Source organism: Microcaecilia unicolor, chromosome 10, assembly GCF_901765095.1.
Source record: "Microcaecilia unicolor chromosome 10, aMicUni1.1, whole genome shotgun sequence".
Lineage (NCBI taxonomy): Eukaryota > Metazoa > Chordata > Amphibia > Gymnophiona > Siphonopidae > Microcaecilia > Microcaecilia unicolor.
Window position 1 is genome coordinate 120493276 of NC_044040.1, and position 20488 is coordinate 120513763.

Sequence of the window (20488 nt, forward strand, 5' to 3'; positions counted from 1 at the left end):
CGGACGCCTTCTAAGCGCTTGGAGAAAATGCAGAAAAGAAGGGGCCGCGTGTCCTCCTCTGTTGCCCCGCCACGGCAAACTCTCCCAGCGCAATCCACTATGACTGCTTACCTTCAAAGACCTGAGATGCCAAGGATTTCGGGAGCGGACCCGCTAGGTCAACTAGGTGGAGAGGGAAACACCACAGAGACCTCTGGGTTGGAGATTTCGCTCAGCCCCGACACTAGAGAACCTCCCTTGCAGCCCTCGGGAGTGAGCACGTCGATGCTGGTTCCAAGTCAGATGCCACCGAAGAGTGAAGCAGTCCAACGGACAGAGGAGGTGAAACAACATGCGAAGAATGTGGGCCTAAGAGAACTAGGTGCCTCCGGAGGGATGGTAACATTGATAAACAGCCAGGGTCAGATGGAAACTGTGAGTGAATCAGGAATGCAACAATCCCCTGGAGTGCTAAAGGTACAATTTCCTTTGTCTCAAAAGCCAACTGAAATTACACTGGAAACTCTGTGGACCTTGATTGTGGATTTGGGGAAGACCCTAAGCCCACAAATGAAACAGATATCTCAGGATGTTACTAAACTTGACCGAAAGGTCCAAGATTTTGAAACCAGGGTAGAGACGGTAGTGAACCGAAAACAGATAGGGAGAAAGAATTGAAAGTAGTACAGTTACATCAAGAGACTATGATGAAAGACTTAATTACTTTAAGAAGACGAACTGAGTTCTTGAAAAATGTAACTAGAAACAATAATATCCGCTTTTTGAATTTTCCTAAGAAAATTGGGGTTTTACCGAGAGAAATGCTCAGAAAATATATAACAGAGATACTTGGTGTTTCTGAAGAAATGGTTCCACCATTCACACAAGTATATTATTTGCCTCAAAAAAAATCAAGTATCTCAGGAAAATCTTGAATTAGATATCTCGAGGATATTAGAATCCTCAGATACTGAATTAGTAAGTCCTTCTACTTTGATAACCACAGTAGCTTTATCACTTGATAAAAATTGGTTGATGAGGCTTTTCTTTCAAAATAAAGATAAAAGCTTTCTTGGTTTAAAAGTTCACCTCTTCCCTGATGTTACCAAGGAAACTCAGAGACGTAGACAAAGATTTTTACTTATGAGACCCGGTGTGATTCAGTTGGGAGCTACTTTCTTTTTAAAATACCCATGCAAATGCCTGATAAAATTTCAGTCTAATAAGTATGTATTCTATGATCCCTCGCAGCTTTCCTCGTTCTTGGCTGCAAAAGGGCAAGGGAGCAATTAAATCATAGCTCTAGTTAAAGAATAAGGGTATCACTGTGGAATCTGATCTAGTTTGGTTTTCTAAAAAAAAATTTTCCTTTTTTTTTCTTTTGATATTCCCATATTGTAAATTTTGAACCCCATCAATGTGGACTTTGACTAACTTGCTGGTTGTAATTGTTTTTGGAAAAATTTTCCTAATGTTTTGTTGAACAGTATAGTTATTTTCTTGACAATTCTGTATTCTTGTTTGAAGTTTATTATGTAAATTGATAAATAATAATTTTAAAAAAGGTGAGCCGGTTGATATTGTGTATCCGGATTTTCAGAAGGCATTTGACAAGGTACCTCATGAAAGACTCCAGAGGAAATTGGAGAGTCATGACCTAGAGATTGGAGTAACTAGTGAGGTAATTAAATTTGCTGACAACACAAGGTTATTGAAAGTCGTTAAATCGCGAGAGGATTGTGAAAAATTACAAGAGGACCTTATGAGACTGGGAGACTGGGCATCTAAATGGCAGATGATGTTTAATGTGAGCAAGTGCAAAGTGATGCATGTGGGAAAGAGGAACCCGAATTATAGCTACGTCATGCAAGGTTCCATGTTAGCAGTCACTGACCAAGGAAGGGATCTAGGTGTCGTCATGGATGATACGTTGAAACCAATCAAAGAACGCATTCCTTTCAAAATCTGCACTATGGTTCACAAAATAATCTATGGTGAAGCCCCAGGATACATGACAGACTTGATCGACCTACCAACTAGAAACACATTTGAATCATCACGAACGTACCTAAACCTGCACTACCCAAGCTGCAAAGGACTCAAATACAAATCAACTTACGCATCCAGTTTTTCCTACATAAGCACACAACTGTGGAATGCACTACCAAAAGCCTTGAAAAACACGTATGACCATCTACACTTCTAGAGAACACTAAAAACTTACCTGTTTAAAAAGGCATACCCTACCAATCCAACATAAATGCCTGATCTCTGCAACAACAACAAAAAAGAACATAACTCAACCCTTCCGAGTACGATTCCCTTATGTGGCTATACCACATGAACGTTATCTTACCACAACTTCACTATGTATTTGTTTACACCGGAGTCTGCAATTGCCTCTCCGGTACTATGTAAGCCACATTGAGCCTGCAAATAGGTGGGGAAATGTGGGATACAAATGTAACAAATAAATAAATAAAATAAATAAATAAATAGAACCTTCCACTCAGTGTGCTGCTGTGGCTGAGAAAGCAAATAGAATATTAGGGATTATTAGGAAAGGAATGGAAAACAAAAAATGAGGACATTATAATGCCCTTGTATCGCTCCATGGTGCGACCGCATTTCAAATATTGTGTTCAATTCTGGTTGCCACATTTCAAAAAAGATATGGTGGAATTAGAAAAGGTGAAGAGAAGGGTGACAAAAATGATAAAGGGGATGGGACGACTTCCCTATGAGGAAAGGCTAAAGTGGCTAGGGCTCTTCAGCTTGAAGAAAAGGTGATAGAGGTCTATAAAATAATGAGTGGAGTTGAATGGGTAGGTGTTAAAGTTTTCCAAAAATACTAGGATGAGGGGGCATGCAATGAAGCTACAAAGTAGTAAATTTAATACGAATCAGAGAAAAAGTTTCTTCACTCAATGTGTAATTAAACTCTGGAATTCATTGCCAGAGAATGTGGTAAAGGTGGTTGGCTTAGCAGAGTTTAAAAAAGGATTGGACAGCTTCCTAAAGGAAAAGTCCATAGACTATTATTAAATTGGACCTGGGGAAAATCTACTATTTCTGGGATAAGCAGCATAAAATGTTTTGTACTTTTTTGGGATCTTGCCAGGTATTTGTGACCTGGATTGGTCAGTGGCGTTCCTAGGGGCGCTGACACCCGGGGCGGATCGCCGATGCGCCCTGCCCCCCGGGTGCAGTGCCCCCCATGCAGCGCGACCCCCCCCGGCGAAAGGACCCCCCCACCCCAGCGAAAGAACTCCCTCACCCCCGGGTGCATGCTGCTGGGGGGGGGGGGTGCCACGTGCCGGTCAGCGTCGTTCGTTTCCATGCTCCCTCTGCCCCAGAACAGGTTACTTCCTGTTCCGGGGCAGAGGGAGCATGGAAACGAATGACGCTGACCGGCACGCAGCACCCCCCCAGCGGCGTGCACCCGGGGCGGACCGCCCCCACCACCCCCCCCCCCTTGGTACGCCACTGGGATTGGTCACTGATGGAAACAGGATGCTGGGCTTGATTGACCTTTGGTCTATCCCAGTATGGCAATACTTATGTACTTATGTACTTATGAGTACAAACACTCTTAAAAAGAAACATGAACAATGCTATAAATACATGTATGCATAATAAATGAAATTTTCTCCCTCTGTGAACAGTAAATTAAACAATTGGAACTTCAAATCTCCCAGTGGGGAAAGTCTTCCTGATTATAAAGCCTTCAACTATTCTGGGAGTTAATTCATATTACTTGTTCCTTTGAGGGAAAAATAAATCAGTACAAAAAAAAAACATACTAAGGAGAAAAACTACTGATTCACAAAAACCCTCCCATCTCAAACCAGAATGGAAAAAATAAACACACTTTATAAAAGGACAAAATGATCCCTTACGCTACAAAAACCTTCTGGTGAGACATGCCACAAAATTCAAAATTGGAAAGACATGCACTTATCTGAAAAAAAATCACAGCAAGATGCAGCAAGTTGAAAAGCGAAACAAGGCACTCTTGTTGAGGAAATGTGACTTTAAACACTGCTGGAACGGCTTGATTGCTATGGCATAATGAAAGGACTGATCTTAATATAGTGCTATGATTTTTCAGATAAGTGCACATGTTTTCAATTTTGAATTTTGTGGCATGCCTCACCAGCAAGTTTTTATAATGTAAGGGATTGTTTAGTCCTTTTATAAAGTGTGATTATTTTCTCCACTCTGGTTTGAGATGGGAGGGGTTTTGTGAATCAGTAGTTTTTCTCTTTAGGGAGTTTTTTGCACTGATTTATTTTTCCCTCAAAGGAACCAATGATATGAATTAACTCTCAGTATGGTTGAAGGTTGTATAATCAGTAAGATTTTCCCCACTGGGAGATTTGAGGCTCCAATTGTTTAATGTATTGTTTACAGAGAGAGAAAATTCCATTACTTTATAATTCAACAAACTTTATTAATAAGCATAGTCATTCATTTAGTTTGTTTCCCAATTAATAGGTTGTGCATAATAAATGAACCATAAAAAAATACAAGAACACATAAAAAGACCTAAATATAAACCCTCTTGAGAAAACTCAAGTGAATGTATACAAAATAAGCAAATAAAAAATATATAAGAGAATGTGAAAAAACATATACGCACATATATATAATATGTTAGAAAGAATATCAAAGACAAAGCAGAAACCATAAAATGAGACCGCTTTGACATGCAGTATTTTGATTATGATTGAAAATAGAGCTAATAATGCAGAGACTTATGCATGCAAGAGAGTCAACATAGCATTGTGAAGTTTGCTGAGTAAGCTTGGGAAGCACTTATGTAAGGTGGTTGTAGGACTACTTTTAGGGGTTCACTTTGCTTTTTACCCCTATTAGTTTTTTTACCCCTGACGCAGCCTGAGGGCGAAACGTGGCCACGTCGGGTAACTTGTAATAAACCACTTCTTCTGTTACCCTCCTGTTCTATTTTTTTGTCTTTATTTTTTTGTCTTTTTTGATCTGCTTTTTTTCTTTTAATATGTCATACCCTGAGACTGAAACTGGTCAATGAAGGCTTGTAGCTGCTCCGGAGAATCGTATGTTTTAGTTGAGTTGTGAATTGTAACCGTCATTCTTGCAGGATACTGGAGGCCAAAACATGCTCCCATCGATTTCAAGTGAGGACACATGCTGAGAAAGGCCTTCCTTTTGCGTGCTGTTGTTTCTGTAAGATCAGGTACAATTAGTATATTTTTACCTTCTATACGGAGTGATGATTGTGCACGAGCAGTAGTGAGAATCTGGAGAGCATGTGGGAAACGGAGCAATTTAGCTATAATTGGTCTTGGATATTGTTGATTTGGCTTTAATATGGAAGGAGAATTGTGAGCTCTTTCAAATTCCAGAGGAGGATCAAATGTTGTGTTAAGTACAGCTAAAATCCATTTTGAGAGAAATTCAATTATGTTAGCCCCTTCCAAGCCCTCTTTGACCGAGTATTCTTATATTATTACGTCGTCGAGACCTGTTAGCAAGATCTTCAAGGTCTGATTCAAGTTTTTTGAAGTGTGATGTTAAAGAGAGGCCAAGCTGTGATAATTGCAGAGCCGTTTGAGCTGATCGTTCCTCTACAATTTCAACTCGAAAGGCAGTCAGAGCAGTTGAGATAGTTATCTCTTCTTTTAGTTGATAAGTGGTCTCATCAGTGGCGTAGCCAGACTGCCAATTTTGGGTGGGCCTGAACCCAAAGTGGGTGGGCACAAATTTTCTCTCTACCCCCCTCCCCCAGCAAAATGTAGTCACACTCAGATACATTGTCACACAGGGTAAAGTGCTGCTTTTCAGTGCATCAGATTCAGACAATTTATTTAATAGCCTAACATCCTTTTCAGTGAGCTTTCAGAGGCCAAAAACCTCCTGCCTCAGGTCAGTATAATGCTGTTACGGTATCCTCTCCTGACCTAAGGAAGGAAGTATTGGTCTCTGAAACTTTATTAACACCATATTACTTTATCCTAAATTAAAAATACAATTATTTTCTTACCTTTGTTGTATGGCCATTTACTTTTTCTCATTGTGTTGCTCCCAGTCTCTAGATTCTGCTTTCCTTCGTTTTCGCTTAACTCTTCTGCCAGGGTTTCCTGGCCATTTGTCATTTTCTCTCCTTTTTCTTTGCTTTCTTCAATATTTTTCTGTCTGTCTCTCTCTCTCTGTCCAGATTTCATTCATGCTTACTATCCATTCTTTAATTTCCTTCATCTATTTATGGCTTATCATCTTTTTCTCACCCTTGTTCTCCCCATGCCCCTTCCTCTTATTCTCCAGTCTTTCACTACTCTCCTTTTCCATCCAGCAGCTCTCTTCTTTCTCTCCCCAATCCTTCCAGTGTCTCCCCTCTCTCTCCCCATCCTTCCAGTAGTCTCCCCTCTTTCTTTCTGCATCCTTCCATCCAGTGTCACCTCTTTCTCCCTACCCTTCCATCCAGTGTCTTCCCTCTTTCTCTCCCCATCCTTCCACCCATCTACCCCCTCTCCTGATCCTTCCATCTAATGCCTCTCTCTCCCGTCTAACCAGTGTCTATCGCTCTACCCTTTTCTGTTCAGTGTCCCTTCTCTCCCCACATCCTTCCAGTCTCTCCCCTTTCTCTCTGCATCCTTTCATCCATCTCCCCTCTTTCTCTCCCCATCCTTCCATCCAGTGTCTCTCTCCCTATCCATCCGTTTTCCCTCTTTCTCTGCCATTTTTCCATCCGTTTTCCCTCTTTCTCTGCCATCCTTCTGTCTGTTTTCCCTCTTTCTCTCCCCATCCTTCCATTTTCCCTCTTACTCTGCCATCCTTCCGTCTGTTTTCCCTCTTTCTCTAACATCCTTCCGTCTGTTTTCCCTCTTTCTCTCCCGATCCTTCCGTTTTCCCTCTTTCTCTCCTGATCCTTCCGTTTTCCCTCTTTCTCTGCCTTCCTCCTATCTGTTTTCCCTCTTTCTCTCCCCATCCTTCCATTTTCCCTCTTTCTCTGCCATCCTCCTGTTTTCCCTCTTTCTCTCCCCATCCTTCCGCTTTCCCTCTTTCTCTGCCATCCTCCGATCTGTTTTCCCTCTTTCTCTCCCCATCCTTCCATTTTCCCTCTTTCTCTGCCATCCTCCTATCTGTTTTCCCTCTTTCTCTCCCCATCCTTCCGTTTTCCCTCTTTCTCTGCCATCCTCCTATCTGTTTTCCCTCTTTCTCTCCCTATCCTTCCGTTTTCCCTCTTTCTCCCCAGTCCCCATCCTGCCATCCGTTTTCCCTCTTTCTCTCCCCATCCTTCCGTTTTCCCTCTTTCTCCCCAGTCCCCATCCTGCCATCCATTTTCCCTCTCCCGATTCAGGCCCACCTGATTCAGGCCCACCAGCCCCAGCTACAAAAAGAAGAAGCGCTCAGCTGATTGAGCTGAGCGCCGCCACCAACGCTAAAGACGAGAAAAAATGTTTAAAAAAAAAAAGCGCGGCACCGCAGGCAGCCTCGAAGCATTGGCTGCTGGCTCTGCAGGCTCCTCCCGTCTCTTACGTCAATGCCCCTGCTTTGCTCCAGGGGCAGTGACGTAAGAGACGGGAGGAGCCTGCAGAGCCAGCAGCCAATGCTTCGAGGCTGCCTGCGGTGCCGCGCTTTTTTTTTAAAAACATTTTTTCTCGTCTTTAGCGTTGGTGGCGGCGCTCAGCTCAATCAGCTGAGCGCTTCTTCTTTTTGTAGCACCGGCCCTGCTGCTCAACAGGAAAAGCAGCAGAGACCGGCAATGGGAGCAATGGGAGTGGGCGGGCCAGAGCTGAAATTGGTTGGGCCTGGGCCCACCCAGGCCCACCCATAGCTACGCCCCTGGGTCTCATAATGCTTAGAAGAGAGATCACGCAGGGCTCGCAGCTCTTCCATAGCTGGGGCTGATAACAGCGAGTGAGCACTTTTTCCCAACGCCATTTTCTCAGGTGTGGGGGGATCGTGCTTCAGTCGCTTCGGTCTGCCTTGCTGATTTAAAGAAAACTCGGATTTCGATGAAGACATCCAGTGCTCTGATGTATGTTTTCTCTAAATCCAGGAACTTGTTTTGTAAAAAGTTGTTGAAAAATGCTTATCCATACGATTTTTTAGATCTGAGCGAGGGAGAGCACGTTTCAGATGTCCATTAGAGTCAAAGGCTCACCAGCGCCCCCTCAATCTGATCTTCCATCTGGAAAAGCTCCAGGTCCAGATGGATATCCAGTTGAGATGTATAAAATCCTTAAAAATTCTTTATCTCCAATTTTGTTGAATCTATTTAATAATTTATCTCCTAATGAACCTAGTTTCAACCGTTTTTCTGAAGCTTTAATAACAGTATGTTATGATTGGGGTCTGAACCCCTCTCAAACTTACCTCTTTCCTGGGGGTCAGCTTCTTAGCTGGCTTCTGTTTCTTTTCTCTGTCCTTTCTGAGCTGGCTCTGTCTCTCTGTGCTGGCAGCTTCCAGCAGCATGGCTCTAATTGTGTCACTACACTGCACCTGTGGGTATGTTGCCTGAGTTGCTCTACCTCTCTTTGGGTTGTACTGGCTTCAAGTGTTTCACAGTTTTGCATTGGTGTGGGTTGGGCCTCTCTGGGTCAGTGTGCTTTTGCCTAGGTCTAGGGAGTGTGACATCATCAGGGAGGGCCTTGATAAGGAAGTGGTCTTGTTTCCTTCAGGGCCTTTGCAACAGTTGTGTTTGCTTTAGGTAGGGTGGTGCAGTGTGCACTTCTGACATTGTGTCTAGGGTCCCTGCTTGCTTTTGCTAAGGTCCAGGTTAGTGTTAGTGCAGTGTGCACTGGTGTCTATGTGTTTAGCTTTCCTGTTTTTCCCTTTGGTTCCCCTGCTTTTCCCTCTTGGTTTTGGAAGCATTGCTATGTGTAGGGCTTTGGAAGCTCTGTTGCTATTAGAAGTACTCCTGGGTTTGGTGTTGTTAGGGACACTGCAGAGTTTGCTGTTAGAAGTACTTCTGGTGTTTGTGCTATTGGGAGCATTGCAGTCTTTGCTGTTGGTGTTTGGTGATTTAGAATCACTTTTGGCTTATGTGTTAGCTTCCCTTCTTTTTCCTTGTGGCTCCCCTGTCTTCCCTTTTGGTGCTAGGAGCTCTTCTGGTTGCTTGCCAGAGTAGTGCTTGGGAAGCACCGTGTTAGTTGTATCTAGCTTGCTAGAGCAGTGCTTAGGTAGCTGGTTAGTTCTGTGTTCAGCTTATTAGTGTAAAGCTCTGCTTGTAGCTTGGTGCTTAGTAGCACCTGTGTTAGCTTTGTGTTTAGTTCCCTGCTCTGTTAGTTTAGGGCTTAGGAAGTCCCTTTCTTGAGCAAGGATTAGGAGCTCCTGTTTTAGTATAGGGCTTAGGAAGTCCTTTTGTCAGTTTACTGTTAGGAACACTCCTGCTGGTTTAGGGCTTGGGAGCACGTAGATCAGTTTAGGGTTAGGAGCACTTCTGTTTCCAGTCCTGGTCCCTATGTCATCCGGTATCCAGTAAGTCCTGTCGGCTACTCGAACCCAGGAGCTCAACTCTTGGGGGGCTTAGTAGCTAAGTACAGGTGAAGCTGTTGGACCAGTCCAGTGTGCTCCAGTCCCGTGTTCCAGTCCTGTGTCCTCCAGTCCGGGGGACCAGTCCAGGGTGTTCCAGTCTGGTGTGCTCCAGTCCAGTGTGTTCCGGTCCGGTGTGTGTTCCAGTCCTGTGTCCTCCAGTCCGGGGGATTCCAGTCCATGTGTTCCAGTTCGCTGGGCAGTGCCTGCAGTCCCTGCCGGTGTGCTTACCCAGTGTTGGTTGGTGGGTTTGCCTGCTGCTGTCGCTCCTCGTCAGCAGCCCAAGGGCTCACGTTTGCTCCAGAGCCCGGCCCCGCGGGCTCTGAACCTGAGAACCTGACAGATTGCAAAGGCCATGAGCCCGGCAAGAACCCCCGCCCAGCTGACCCAGCTGGGGTCCAGCTCCATCATTGTTCTTGATCCTTCTATGACTCTTCGTCAGTATCATAAGTACATAAGTAGTGCCATACTGGGAAAGACCAAAGGTCCATCTAGCCCAGCATCCTGTCACCGACAGTGGCCAATCCAGGTCAAGGGCACCTGGCACGCTCCCCAAACGTAAAAACATTCCAGACAAGTTATACCTAAAAATGAGGAATTTTTCCAGTCCATTTAATAGCGGTCTATGGACTTGTCCTTTAGGAATCTATCTAACCCCTTTTTAAACTCCGTCAAGCTAACCGCCCGTACCACGTTCTCCGGCAATGAATTCCAGAGTCTAATTACACGTTGGGTGAAGAAAAATTTTCTCCGATTCGTTTTAAATTTACCACACTGTAGCTTCAACTCATGCCCTCTAGTCCTAGTATTTTGGATAGCGGTGAACAGTCGCTTCACATCCACCCGATCCATTCCACTCATTATTTTATACACTTCTATCATATCTCCCCTCAGCCGTCTCTTCTCCAAGCTGAAAAGCCCTAGCCTTCTCAGCCTCTCTTCATAGGAAAGTCGTCCCATCCCCACTATCATTTTCGTCGCCCTTCGCTGTACCTTTTCCAATTCTACTATATCTTTTTGAGATACGGAGACCAGTACTGAACACAATACTCCAGGTGCGGTCGCACCATGGAGCGATTACAACGGCAATTATAACATTCCGCACACCTGGACTCCATACCCTTCTTAATAACACCCAACATTCTATTCGCTTTCCTAGCTGGCAGCAGCACACTGAGCAGAAGGTTTCAGCGTATCATCGACGACGACACCCGATCCCTTTCTGATCCGTAACTCCTACGCGGAACCTTGCAAGACGTAGCTATAATTCGGGTTCCTCTTACCACATGCATCACTTTGCACTTGTCAACATTGAACTTCATCTGCCACTTGCACGCCCATTCTCCCAGTCTCGCAAGGTCCTCCTGTAATCGTTCACATTCCTCCTGCGACTTGACGACCCTGAATAATTTTGTGTCATCGGCGAATTTAATTACCTCACTAGTTATTCCCATCTCTAGGTCATTTATAAATATCGTGGGAAACTTTTGTCTCATCCTGTTTTGAAGAAGACCCTGAAGCGGCAGCTGAGAGAAAACGTGTCCGGTGGCTTGGAATCACTGAAAACCCAGTTTCAGATATGGACCCTTTCATCACGCTTCGCTGGAATATCGCCGCAGCCTGGTCTTGAATCCAGCTTTTGTGGGATACTCCTGAAGCTGTCGCTGAGAGGAGACGTCTTGGGAATTCCATGCTCTGGGCCCAGCAGGGGTCCAGTCCCATTCAAGCAGAGCGTCCCGCTCGAGCCTCTGAGTCCAGTCCGAGGATGCATCTGACTGAGTCTCCGATTCTAGTCCAAGCAGCGCTTCAAGCCAAGTCTCTGCGTCCAGTTCAAGTGGCGCTTCAAACCAAGCCTCCTAGTACCAGTTTGGATCCCAGTTCCAACCCCATTTTTGATCTGGATCCGTTTCTGACACTCCAGGATTACCGGGTTGCACTTTTGTCTGATCCAGCCCTGAAGAATACCCCTGAAGCTGCAGCGGAAAGAAGGCGTGTCTCCTGGCTTGGAGTTCGAAGAAAAACCCAGTTTCTGCTATTGATCCCTCTACCAAGCTGTTCTTTTACCGCTTCCAACTCCTCTCGGAGCCAACCCTACGGGATACTCCTGAAGCCCAAACTGAAAGAAGGTGGCTTCCTGATTTTTCCCGCCAAACTTCTGAGTCCAGCCTGAAGGGCTTTGCCTGTCAAGATGCTGAGTCTGGATCGAGTTGTAGTTCCAGTCAAGATGCTGAGTCTGGATCGAGTTGGAGTTCCAGTCAAGATGCTGAGTCTGGATCGAGTAGCAGCTCCAGTCAAGATGCTGAGTCTATATCGAGTTGCAGTTCCAGTCAAGATGCTGAGAGTTGTAGTTCCAGTCAAGATGCTGAGTCTGGATCGAGTAGCAGCTCCAGTCAAGATGCTGAGTCTGGATTGAGGTGCGGTTCCAGTCAAAATGCTGAGTCTGGAGTCGAGTTGCAATTCCAGTCAAGATGCTGAGTCTGGATCGAGTTGCAGTTCCAGTCAAGATGCGGGGTCTGGATCGAGTGGTAGTTCCAGTCAAGATGCTGAGTCTGGATCGAGTGGTAGTTCCAGTCAAGATGTGGAGTCTGGATCGAGTTGCAGTTCCAGTCAAGATGCTGAGTCTGGATTGAGTTGTAGTTCCAGTCAAGATGCTGAGTCTGGAGTGAGTTGCAGCATTGGCAGTCAAGATGCTGAGTCTGGAGTGAGTTGCAGCATTGGCAGTCAAGATGCTGAGTCTGGATTGAGTTGGAGTTCCAGTCAAGCTGCTGAGTCTGGATTGAGTTGGAGTTCCAGTCAAGCTGCTGAGTCTGGACCGAGTTGTAGTTCCAGTCAAGATGCTGAGTCTGGATCGAGTTGCAGTTCCAGCCAAGATGCTGAGTCCGGAGCAAGTCCCAGTGCCAGCCGAGATGCTGAGTCTACGTTGAGTACCGAGTCCAGCCAAGAGGCTGAGTCCGAATTGAGTGGCAGTTCCGGCCAAGAGGCTGAGGCCGGATCAGATTGCAGTCTCAGGCAAGATGCTGAGTCTACTCTGAGTTCCCACTTCAACCAAGACGTTGAACCCCTCCTGAGTTCCAGCTCCAGCCACGAGGCAAGGTCCAGTCTGAAGTCCTGTTCGAGTTCCTGTCCGGCTTTAGATTCCAGGATGGGTGTGGGCTCTAGCCCAGTTCTGGCTGCTACAGTGGAGTGCCAGGAAGTCAAGGAAGTTGTGGACTCCTTCAGGAGATGGTTCCTGTTGAATAGAACTCCACTTGTTGCATCCAAGACTCTGATCCTGCCTAGCAGCCGTTCTAAAGAGCCTCGTGGTGGCCAAAGCCATTCTGGTTTTCTAGTTCCAGATGTACTTGTCACGTCCTGCCCAGCCGCCCAGATTTATGTTGTGAAACCCATTGGGAGATTTCATCACAGCTACCCATGGAGACCTAAATTGTCTTTTGAGACCTGGAGCTCCCGTGGGGACACGGGAGCCTTGAGGGGGAGGTGCTGTTATGATTGGGATCTGAACCCCTCTCAAAACTTACCTCTTTCCTGGGGGTCAGCTTCTTAGCGGCTTCTGTTTCTTTTCTCTGTCCTTTCTGAGCTGGCTCTGTCTCTCTGTGCTGGCAGCTTCCAGCAGCATGGCTCTAATTGTGTCACTACACTGCACCTGTGGGTATGTTGCCTGAGTTGCTCTACCTCTCTTTGGGTCTGTACTGGCTTCAAGTGTTTCACAGTTTTTGCATTGGTGTGGGTTGGGCCTCTCTGGGTCAGTGTGCTTTTGCCTAGGTCTAGGGAGTGTGACATCATCAGGGAGGGCCTTGATAAGGAAGTGGTCTTGTTTCCTTCAGGGCCTTTGCAACAGTTGTGTTTGCTTTATGGTAGGGTGGTGCAGTGTGCACTTCTGGACATTGTGTCTAGGGTCCCTGCTTGCTTTTGCTAAGGTCCAGGTTAGTGTTAGTGCAGTGTGCACTGGTGTCTATGTGTTTAGCTTTCCTGTTTTTCCCTTTGGTTCCCCTGCTTTTCCCTCTTGGTTTTGGAAGCATTGCTATGTGTAGGGCTTTGGAAGCTCTGTTGCTATTAGAAGTACTCTTGGGTTTGGTGTTGTTAGGAACACTGCAGAGTTTGCTGTTAGAAGTACTTCTGGTGTTTGTGCTATTGGGAGCATTGCAGTCTTTGCTGTTGGTGTTTGGTGATTTAGAATTGTAACGGGTCCGAAAATCAGGAGACGAAAGACAATTGGTTCCAACACAATCAGCTTTTTTATTGCTAGCAATTCACACAGCACCAAGTACAATGTCAGAATACTGTGTGTAGGGCGTCATCTGACGCTCGTTCTTATTACAGATTACCTGGTCATGCGCATAAAACGCATCATAGTCACACACACACATGCGCAGTACAGACACATGCGCAATACATTAGTAGTTCTGTAGTTTCTCACAGAGAAAAGATCGTCAGTCTCATAGCTTTCATAGAATTGTTACTTTTGCAAGAAATGTAACTTATTGCAGTGTCCCAGCACATCTACACAATACAGCCTCTCTATGCATGGATCACGAGACTGGGCTGGCAGAGCCAGCTGCCTTAAATCGCTGACTACTACAATTTGTTATCTAGCTGCTGGTTAACAAATACATGCTACTAGTAAAAGTCTAAACTGCACAGGTTCTAGTCTCAGTCTAGGCTTATTATATGTAAGGCACAAAAACAGAGGTAGAGCCCATAAGTATAAGTCCATCAATAGGCACCAAAACACAAAGCATGAGGTTGTTTTGGTGGTCAGTAGAATTCATAGTATTCAATAGTATAGTATCTGGCGTTCCACTCCTTCATTCCCCCCTTTTGATACTTGAACATCCATTCTGGTGGAGAGTATCATCTCCAGAAGCCTGAAAGGGGAAGAGAGAGACAAGAAGCATTAGCAGGGAGGCAAAAAGCGAGCCTAAGCCCTTGCGCAGCCGTTGGTTGCTTCGCCGGGGTTGAGACGGAGGGCCCCCTAGTGGAATCCCCCCCCTTTGTATCCGGTCTTATGCTGACACAAGGGTACTGGCCCATTAAGTGACTCAGGAGGTGAAAGGTGCACGTCAGCCACAAGGTGCTTCATCATCAGCTTCATCAGACTGGGGAATGGGGGAGTACATCTGGAGAGCCATAAGTTGGGCAGCAGCACGGCGGTCAGCGATGCTTTCCATGGTGGAGCGGAGACACCTGAAACTAAGGGGAGAGACAAAGGTATTAATAGGCAGGTCAGCAAAAACAGGCCCCCCATGGCGAGGAGACCCTTTAGGCTCCCGGAGGTCGGCAACCAGCTTGTTAGGGAGGAAAGTCCAATCCCAAGCGCTGTTCCAGGTTTGGACGGGGACTTGGGCCAATTTGACCATCCGGTCAGTTATCTCACTGATGACTTGGCTTTGGTCATCAATTTGCAAGCAGCAATTACTGAGGTAAACTTGCCGCACACCCCGCCTTCCTGGGCTAAGAGGTAGTCGAGAGCCAAGCGATTTTGGTAAACTGCAGTAATAAGCTTAGTGTTCTGTCGAGCTAGGACGTTGAGGGCAAAGGCCGAGTCATTGGTAGGATCTCGAGCACTGCCTTGCAAGCGGATCATACGATTCAGCATGTAGATAGGAGTACGGTACCCATATGTACCATCTTCAGCCCATGTGGCCGGTCCATAGTAATGAATGAACGTTCTGGCGGCCACTCGTTGTCCTTCCAGTCTCCTATCTGGACTTTGGTTTGGTGCTCGGGAGGGACCGTTTACGTCTGCCAAGGTTATCAGGTCCCTTTTCCATATAAAGGGGGATGCCCAACGTCTCGCCGACTCGCAGGGGCAGGAGGAAGAAAGCTAGGTCGGACGGTGCCCAAGAGACAGGTACCGTACCCGCGGGCCGGGAGCTGTTCATAGGCCCTGCGTCCACAAATGTAATAGTAGCCCTCCGGGGCTACCCACTTAAGGGAGGCATTCCTCCGTGTGTCCACGTTGCGTTCAGGTGGGTTCAGTCCAGATGGGCTCCGGGGCAGGCAGCTGGTCTGTCTGCCACCAGGTATGTTGAACTCCCGTTAAACTGTAGAACCCCCGTGCAAGCGGAATCTCCCACGGGTACAGAATAACGTTTCGAGGCGCTCGACTAGCGCAGAGGGTACCTATGATATTAGGTCTCAGGGCCCCTTCGTATGGCTTTGGGCGCTGGGGAAAGGTAATGTTTGTGTGTTGAGCGCTCCCATGTCTGCTGTCGGATCTCTCTCGCTCCCAGGGCCATTGCTCACCCATATCGTCGGCTCACAGACGAAACAGTTGGTAATTCCCAGGGAGAAGGCGACATTTTCGGCAGGTTGAGGAACATATTCCGAGCTTCTAGGAGATGGGGAACATAGTCGCTGCTTCTTCAGCGCGGGCAATTTCGTCGAATACCTCCTGTACCCAACGAACAGTAGTCTGATAATGCGTGGGAGGCTTAATGTCAAGACTCTGATATATGGTAATGTACGTCAGCGGGTCCATTCCTCCTCCGTCAATGCCAAGGCCCCACGTCCCTCTCCATGGCATGTCATGGCCTCGGATGGGCCAGTCAAGGGACACATAGTTACCAGAGCCGCGACGAAATTCGCCCAGGCCGGTGCATCCGGTATATCCGCCTCCCGTGTAAGCGCATACCTCGTTCCCAGCCCGAGGCTCGAGTGTCGCCGCACACGGGAGCCAACCCAAGGGGAGCAGCATCTCATGTCTGGACTGAAAGGGCAGACATACTTGTGGTCGTTCACATATGCCTCACGCCAACTTTGGCTTCCACACTTACGGGACCAAGGGTGTTTGTCCATGGCGGCGCAAACATCGAAGGTGAGTGTAGCCACAGTTTGGGTACCGCCAGGCAAGGATGCGAGTGGAATTGACGTAATACAGAATGCCATCCCCTTCAACTCCCGGGGCCCGGCCACATACGCAGGGAGTCCCCACAACTGAGGGTAACATTGTAGTATCTTGGCTTGGTGGGGCTATGACAGACGGTGAGGTTGCCTTGGAGGCACCTGTGGAACTGTTGGAGGCCTGCCGGAGTGATGATGGCACAAGTCGGAAGGAGCCGACAACCGCTATCCGGGGGCTGCGGACTGGTGGATGAGGGTTGGTGACTAGGTGGTACCCTCCTTCTATGCGATGGCGCACCAGGCGCAAACATTCAGTACAGTTCTGGCTCAAAGGGTAATGGCTCGGGACTGAGCTAAGGAGGAGTAGTAAGCTCAGCATCATATATGCGGTGGAAGGTATCCGAGCCTTTGCAGCAAGAAGATGATAAGGCCCACGATTATGGCTACAATAAACGCGGAGCCAAAGACGCAGTGGGTCCAAAGCCAGGGTTCTGTGCTGGGCAGGCATGGATCTACCGGTTCACGTCTTTCTGAGGGTCAGCCGTAGTGGAGCGTCAGGATGTTGATGCGCAGTCCAGCGCTTCGGGGTGCTGCTAGTAGGAGCCTGCAGGCTTCAGCCGGGTCCAATGTATCCACACTGGGCTTCCTGCAATTTTAACAGCGGTTGGGGTCGTTAGGAGAACAAGGGAGGGTCCTTTCCATTTGGGTTTCAAACAGTCCGATTCATCCCACTCTTTTACCCAGACTTCATCCCCCACCCTAAACTGGTGTGTAGGACTAGTAAGGACTAAGGGACCTACACTTTCAGTGTATTGTTGAATGTCCTGCACTACTTCACGTAAGGCCTTCATCTGTTTCACTAAGGAATTCTCGCCCTGTATCTGCAAGGAGTCGGGAAAAGAGGGTAGTGGTGGTGGCCTAGCGTACATCATCTCGTAAGGAGTAAGGCCAGTAGCCTTGGGGGTGCATCTAAGATGTAGCAAGGCCAGTGGAAGCAGGTCGGGCCATTTGGCTTTAGCTTCTTGGCATAGCTTGGCCAGCTGGTTCTTCAGGGAACGGTTAGCTCTCTCCACTATGCCACTGCTCTGGGGCCTCCAGGCACAGTGCAACTTCCAGTCGAGGCCCAGTCGCGTACTGAGCTGTTGTGTAACTTCGCTGGCGAATGCAGGGCCGTTGTCGGGAGTTTATCTGCTTGGGAGGCCGTATCTTGGCAGGATGTGCTGGATCAATAAGGAGGTGACCTCCTTTGCCATTTCCGTTCTGGTGGGCTGAGCTTCAATCCATCCAGTGTAGGTACACACAGCGACGAGGATAGCTTTATATCCCCGTGCTGGGGGCATGTGCGTGAAGTCAATCTGACAAACGTGGAATGGCCTAGTGCCCCGGAGAACATGTCCTGGCACAGGGCCGGGCCCCGTTCTTGGGTTGTTCCTAGCACAAGTTACGCATTGGCTGGAAGCATTCTTGGTCCACAGGGATAGTTTGTTGATGTAGTAGGTCTTCTCGAGTAGACGTCCTAGAGCTTCCTTGCCCAGGTGTGTGCGGTCGTGGGCCTCCTTGGCTACAGTCCACGCCAGGCCTTCGGGTATCCATATGCGTCCGTCTTGTAGTATCCACCAGCCACTGCGTAACTCCAGGCCCTCTTGCCGGGCCCACTCCGTCTCTTGCGGGGCATAGATAGGGATCTCGGTGGGGAGGTGAACGACGAGTACAGGATCAGAGGAACAGGAAGGGTAAGGGAGTTGACTTGCTCTTTTTGCGGCGGCGTCTGCTCGCTGATTTCCTCGAGCAATAGGGTCCGTTCTTCCAGTGTGGGCCCTGCAGTGCATCACAGCCACCTTCTTCGGTTTCCATACTGCCTCAAGTAATTGGCAGATTTCAGCGGCATTTGCAAGTCCTTTTCCCTCAGCTGTCAGAAATCCCCTCTCCTTGTACAAGGCTCCATGTACCTGGAGAGTGAGGAAAGCGTATTTGGAGTCGGTATAAATGTTAACAACTTGTCCTTCAGCCCACAGGAGGGCTCGGGTGAGGGCGATCAGCTCCGCTTTCTGGGCTGATGTTCCGGGTGTCAGAGCCATAGCCTCGATCACGTGGTCCTCAGACACCACCGCATAGCCTGCTCGTCGAATTCCCTCTATCACCTGGCTGCTTCCATCGGTAAAAAGGGTGATACCCCCTTGCCAGGGTTGGTCCTTCAGGTCAGTCTGCTCGAGGTGCACAGTGGCCATTACCTCTCACAGTCGTGGAGTGGTGGTTCAGGGGCAGGAAGGAGAGTAGCAGGATTAGGTTAGTCGTGTCCAGGATCCGTACCTCCGGAGTTTCGCACAGGAGGGCTTGGTATTTGACCAATCGGGAGTTGGTCATCCATCTGGGTCCATGGCTCTCGAGTAGGCCGCGGATGTGGTGGGGCGTAGTCACAAAGAGTGTTTTGGCCGAAGGTGAGCTTATTGGCCTCGTGTATCAGCAAGCAGGCAGCCGCAATGCTTCGTAGGCAGCCCGGCCATCCTCGTGCCACATTGTCCATGCTCTTGGAGAGGTATGCTACAGGGCGTTGCCAGGTGCCGACCAGTTGGGTGAGGACTCCAAGTGCCAATCCCTGCTTTTCGTCGATGAACAAGTGGAACGGCTTAGTCACATCTGGCAGTCCGAGCGCTGGTGGGGCCGCAAGGGCATCCTTAAGGTCCTGAAGGGCTTTCAGTTCGCTTTTCTCCCACCGGAGATCTTGGCCCTCGAGTTCAGGTCCTTTCAGTTTGGCATACAAACTGTGGGTCAGGATAGCAAAGTTGATGATCCAAATGCGGCAATATCCAGCGGCTCCGAGGAGTGCCCGCAATTCCTTCTTATTTGCAGGAGTGGGTTGGTTGCGGATAGCTTGGGTTCGGGGGGTACCGAGCCTTCGGGTTCCTTCTCGTAGGCGAAAACCCAGGTATTCGACTTCGATCTCTTGCGGCTGGCCCGGTACCCCTGAGCTTTCAGGGTTTTCAAGAGGTAGAGGGTGGCATCAGCACATTCCGTGAACGTTTCACGGGCCACCAATAAGTCATCCACGTATTGGACGACCGGCCCATACTCGTCCTGATACGTCTTCAGGTCCCGGGCGAGTTGGTCGCCGAAGAGGGTAGGGGAGTTCTTGAATCCCTGGGGAAGTCGGGTCCAGGTAAACTGCTGCTTATTACCGGTCTGTAAGTCCTCCCACGTGAAGGCAAACAATTTCTGGCTGTCGGCAGCAAGGGGGATGGAGAAGAAGGCGTCCTTTAGATCAATGACACTATACCACTTGGTCTGGGCTGGCACTTGAGCAAGGATGGAGTAGGGGTTCGGTACGAGGGCAACTATGTCGGCTACCTGGTTGTTGACTTTCCTCAAGTCTTGGACGGGCCTATACTCCGACGTTCCTGGCTTCTTCACGGGCAACAATGGGGTGTTCCAAGCAGATCTGACAGGTCTAAGGACCCCTTGCTGAAGGAGTTTCTGTAGGTGTTTGTGCATGCTGTGCCGAGCTGCATAAGGAATGTGATATTGTCCTTGGTTGACAACTTGGGCATTTGGTTTGAGTTCGATCCAGATAGGGATGGCGTTGACAGCTAGTCCACCGGGGTTCACTTCTGCCCATACGTTGGGCACCTCTGCCATTAGGTTCCTCCTCTGTTGCGCGAAAGGGGTATCCTGGTGATAGCGGCCGTCGTCAAGGCCTGCAATAAGGGGGGCATGTAGTCTCCATTCTTCCCGTACCGGACAGAGGAGCGTCACCGGTCGGTCTTCAAAATGGGCTTCCACTTTGCCTGTTGGTTTAAACTTCAGGGTGGCTTGGAGTTTACACAGTAGGTCGCGGCCAATCAGGGGGACTGGGCACTCGGGGATATGGATGAACTGGTGGGACACCATCGTTCCACCGATCTGGACTTGGCGTTCCCTGAGGAGGGGGGCTGTAAGCGATTTTCCAGAGGCCCCGATGATTGGTATGGTTTCTTTGGTGGCCGGGGCGATGGCCGTGGTAATGACAGAGCGTTGGGCCCCCGTGTCTAGGAGGGCCTTCATCAATTGCGTCCCCACGCGGATCTCCACCAGAGGGTCAGTGGGGACTCTGCCCTCCCGGTCCCTTCATGCCGTATGGTCCCGGGTGGCGTCCAGAGCCATCTCCCATTCC

General features: G+C 48.3%; 1 protein-coding gene across 1 annotated transcript; it reads right to left on the reverse strand.

The window, feature by feature from the left end:
• Window positions 1-4994: 4994 nt before the first annotated feature.
• Window positions 4995-20244, reverse strand: LOC115478327. Its single transcript, XM_030215632.1, has 2 exons — window positions 19687-20244; window positions 4995-5261 (listed from the first exon to the last, which is right to left on the reverse strand). Exons 1-2 carry the CDS (start codon window positions 20224-20226, stop codon window positions 4995-4997), a joined length of 807 nt encoding a protein of 268 aa, XP_030071492.1. The 5' UTR covers window positions 20227-20244.
• Window positions 20245-20488: the final 244 nt, after the last annotated feature.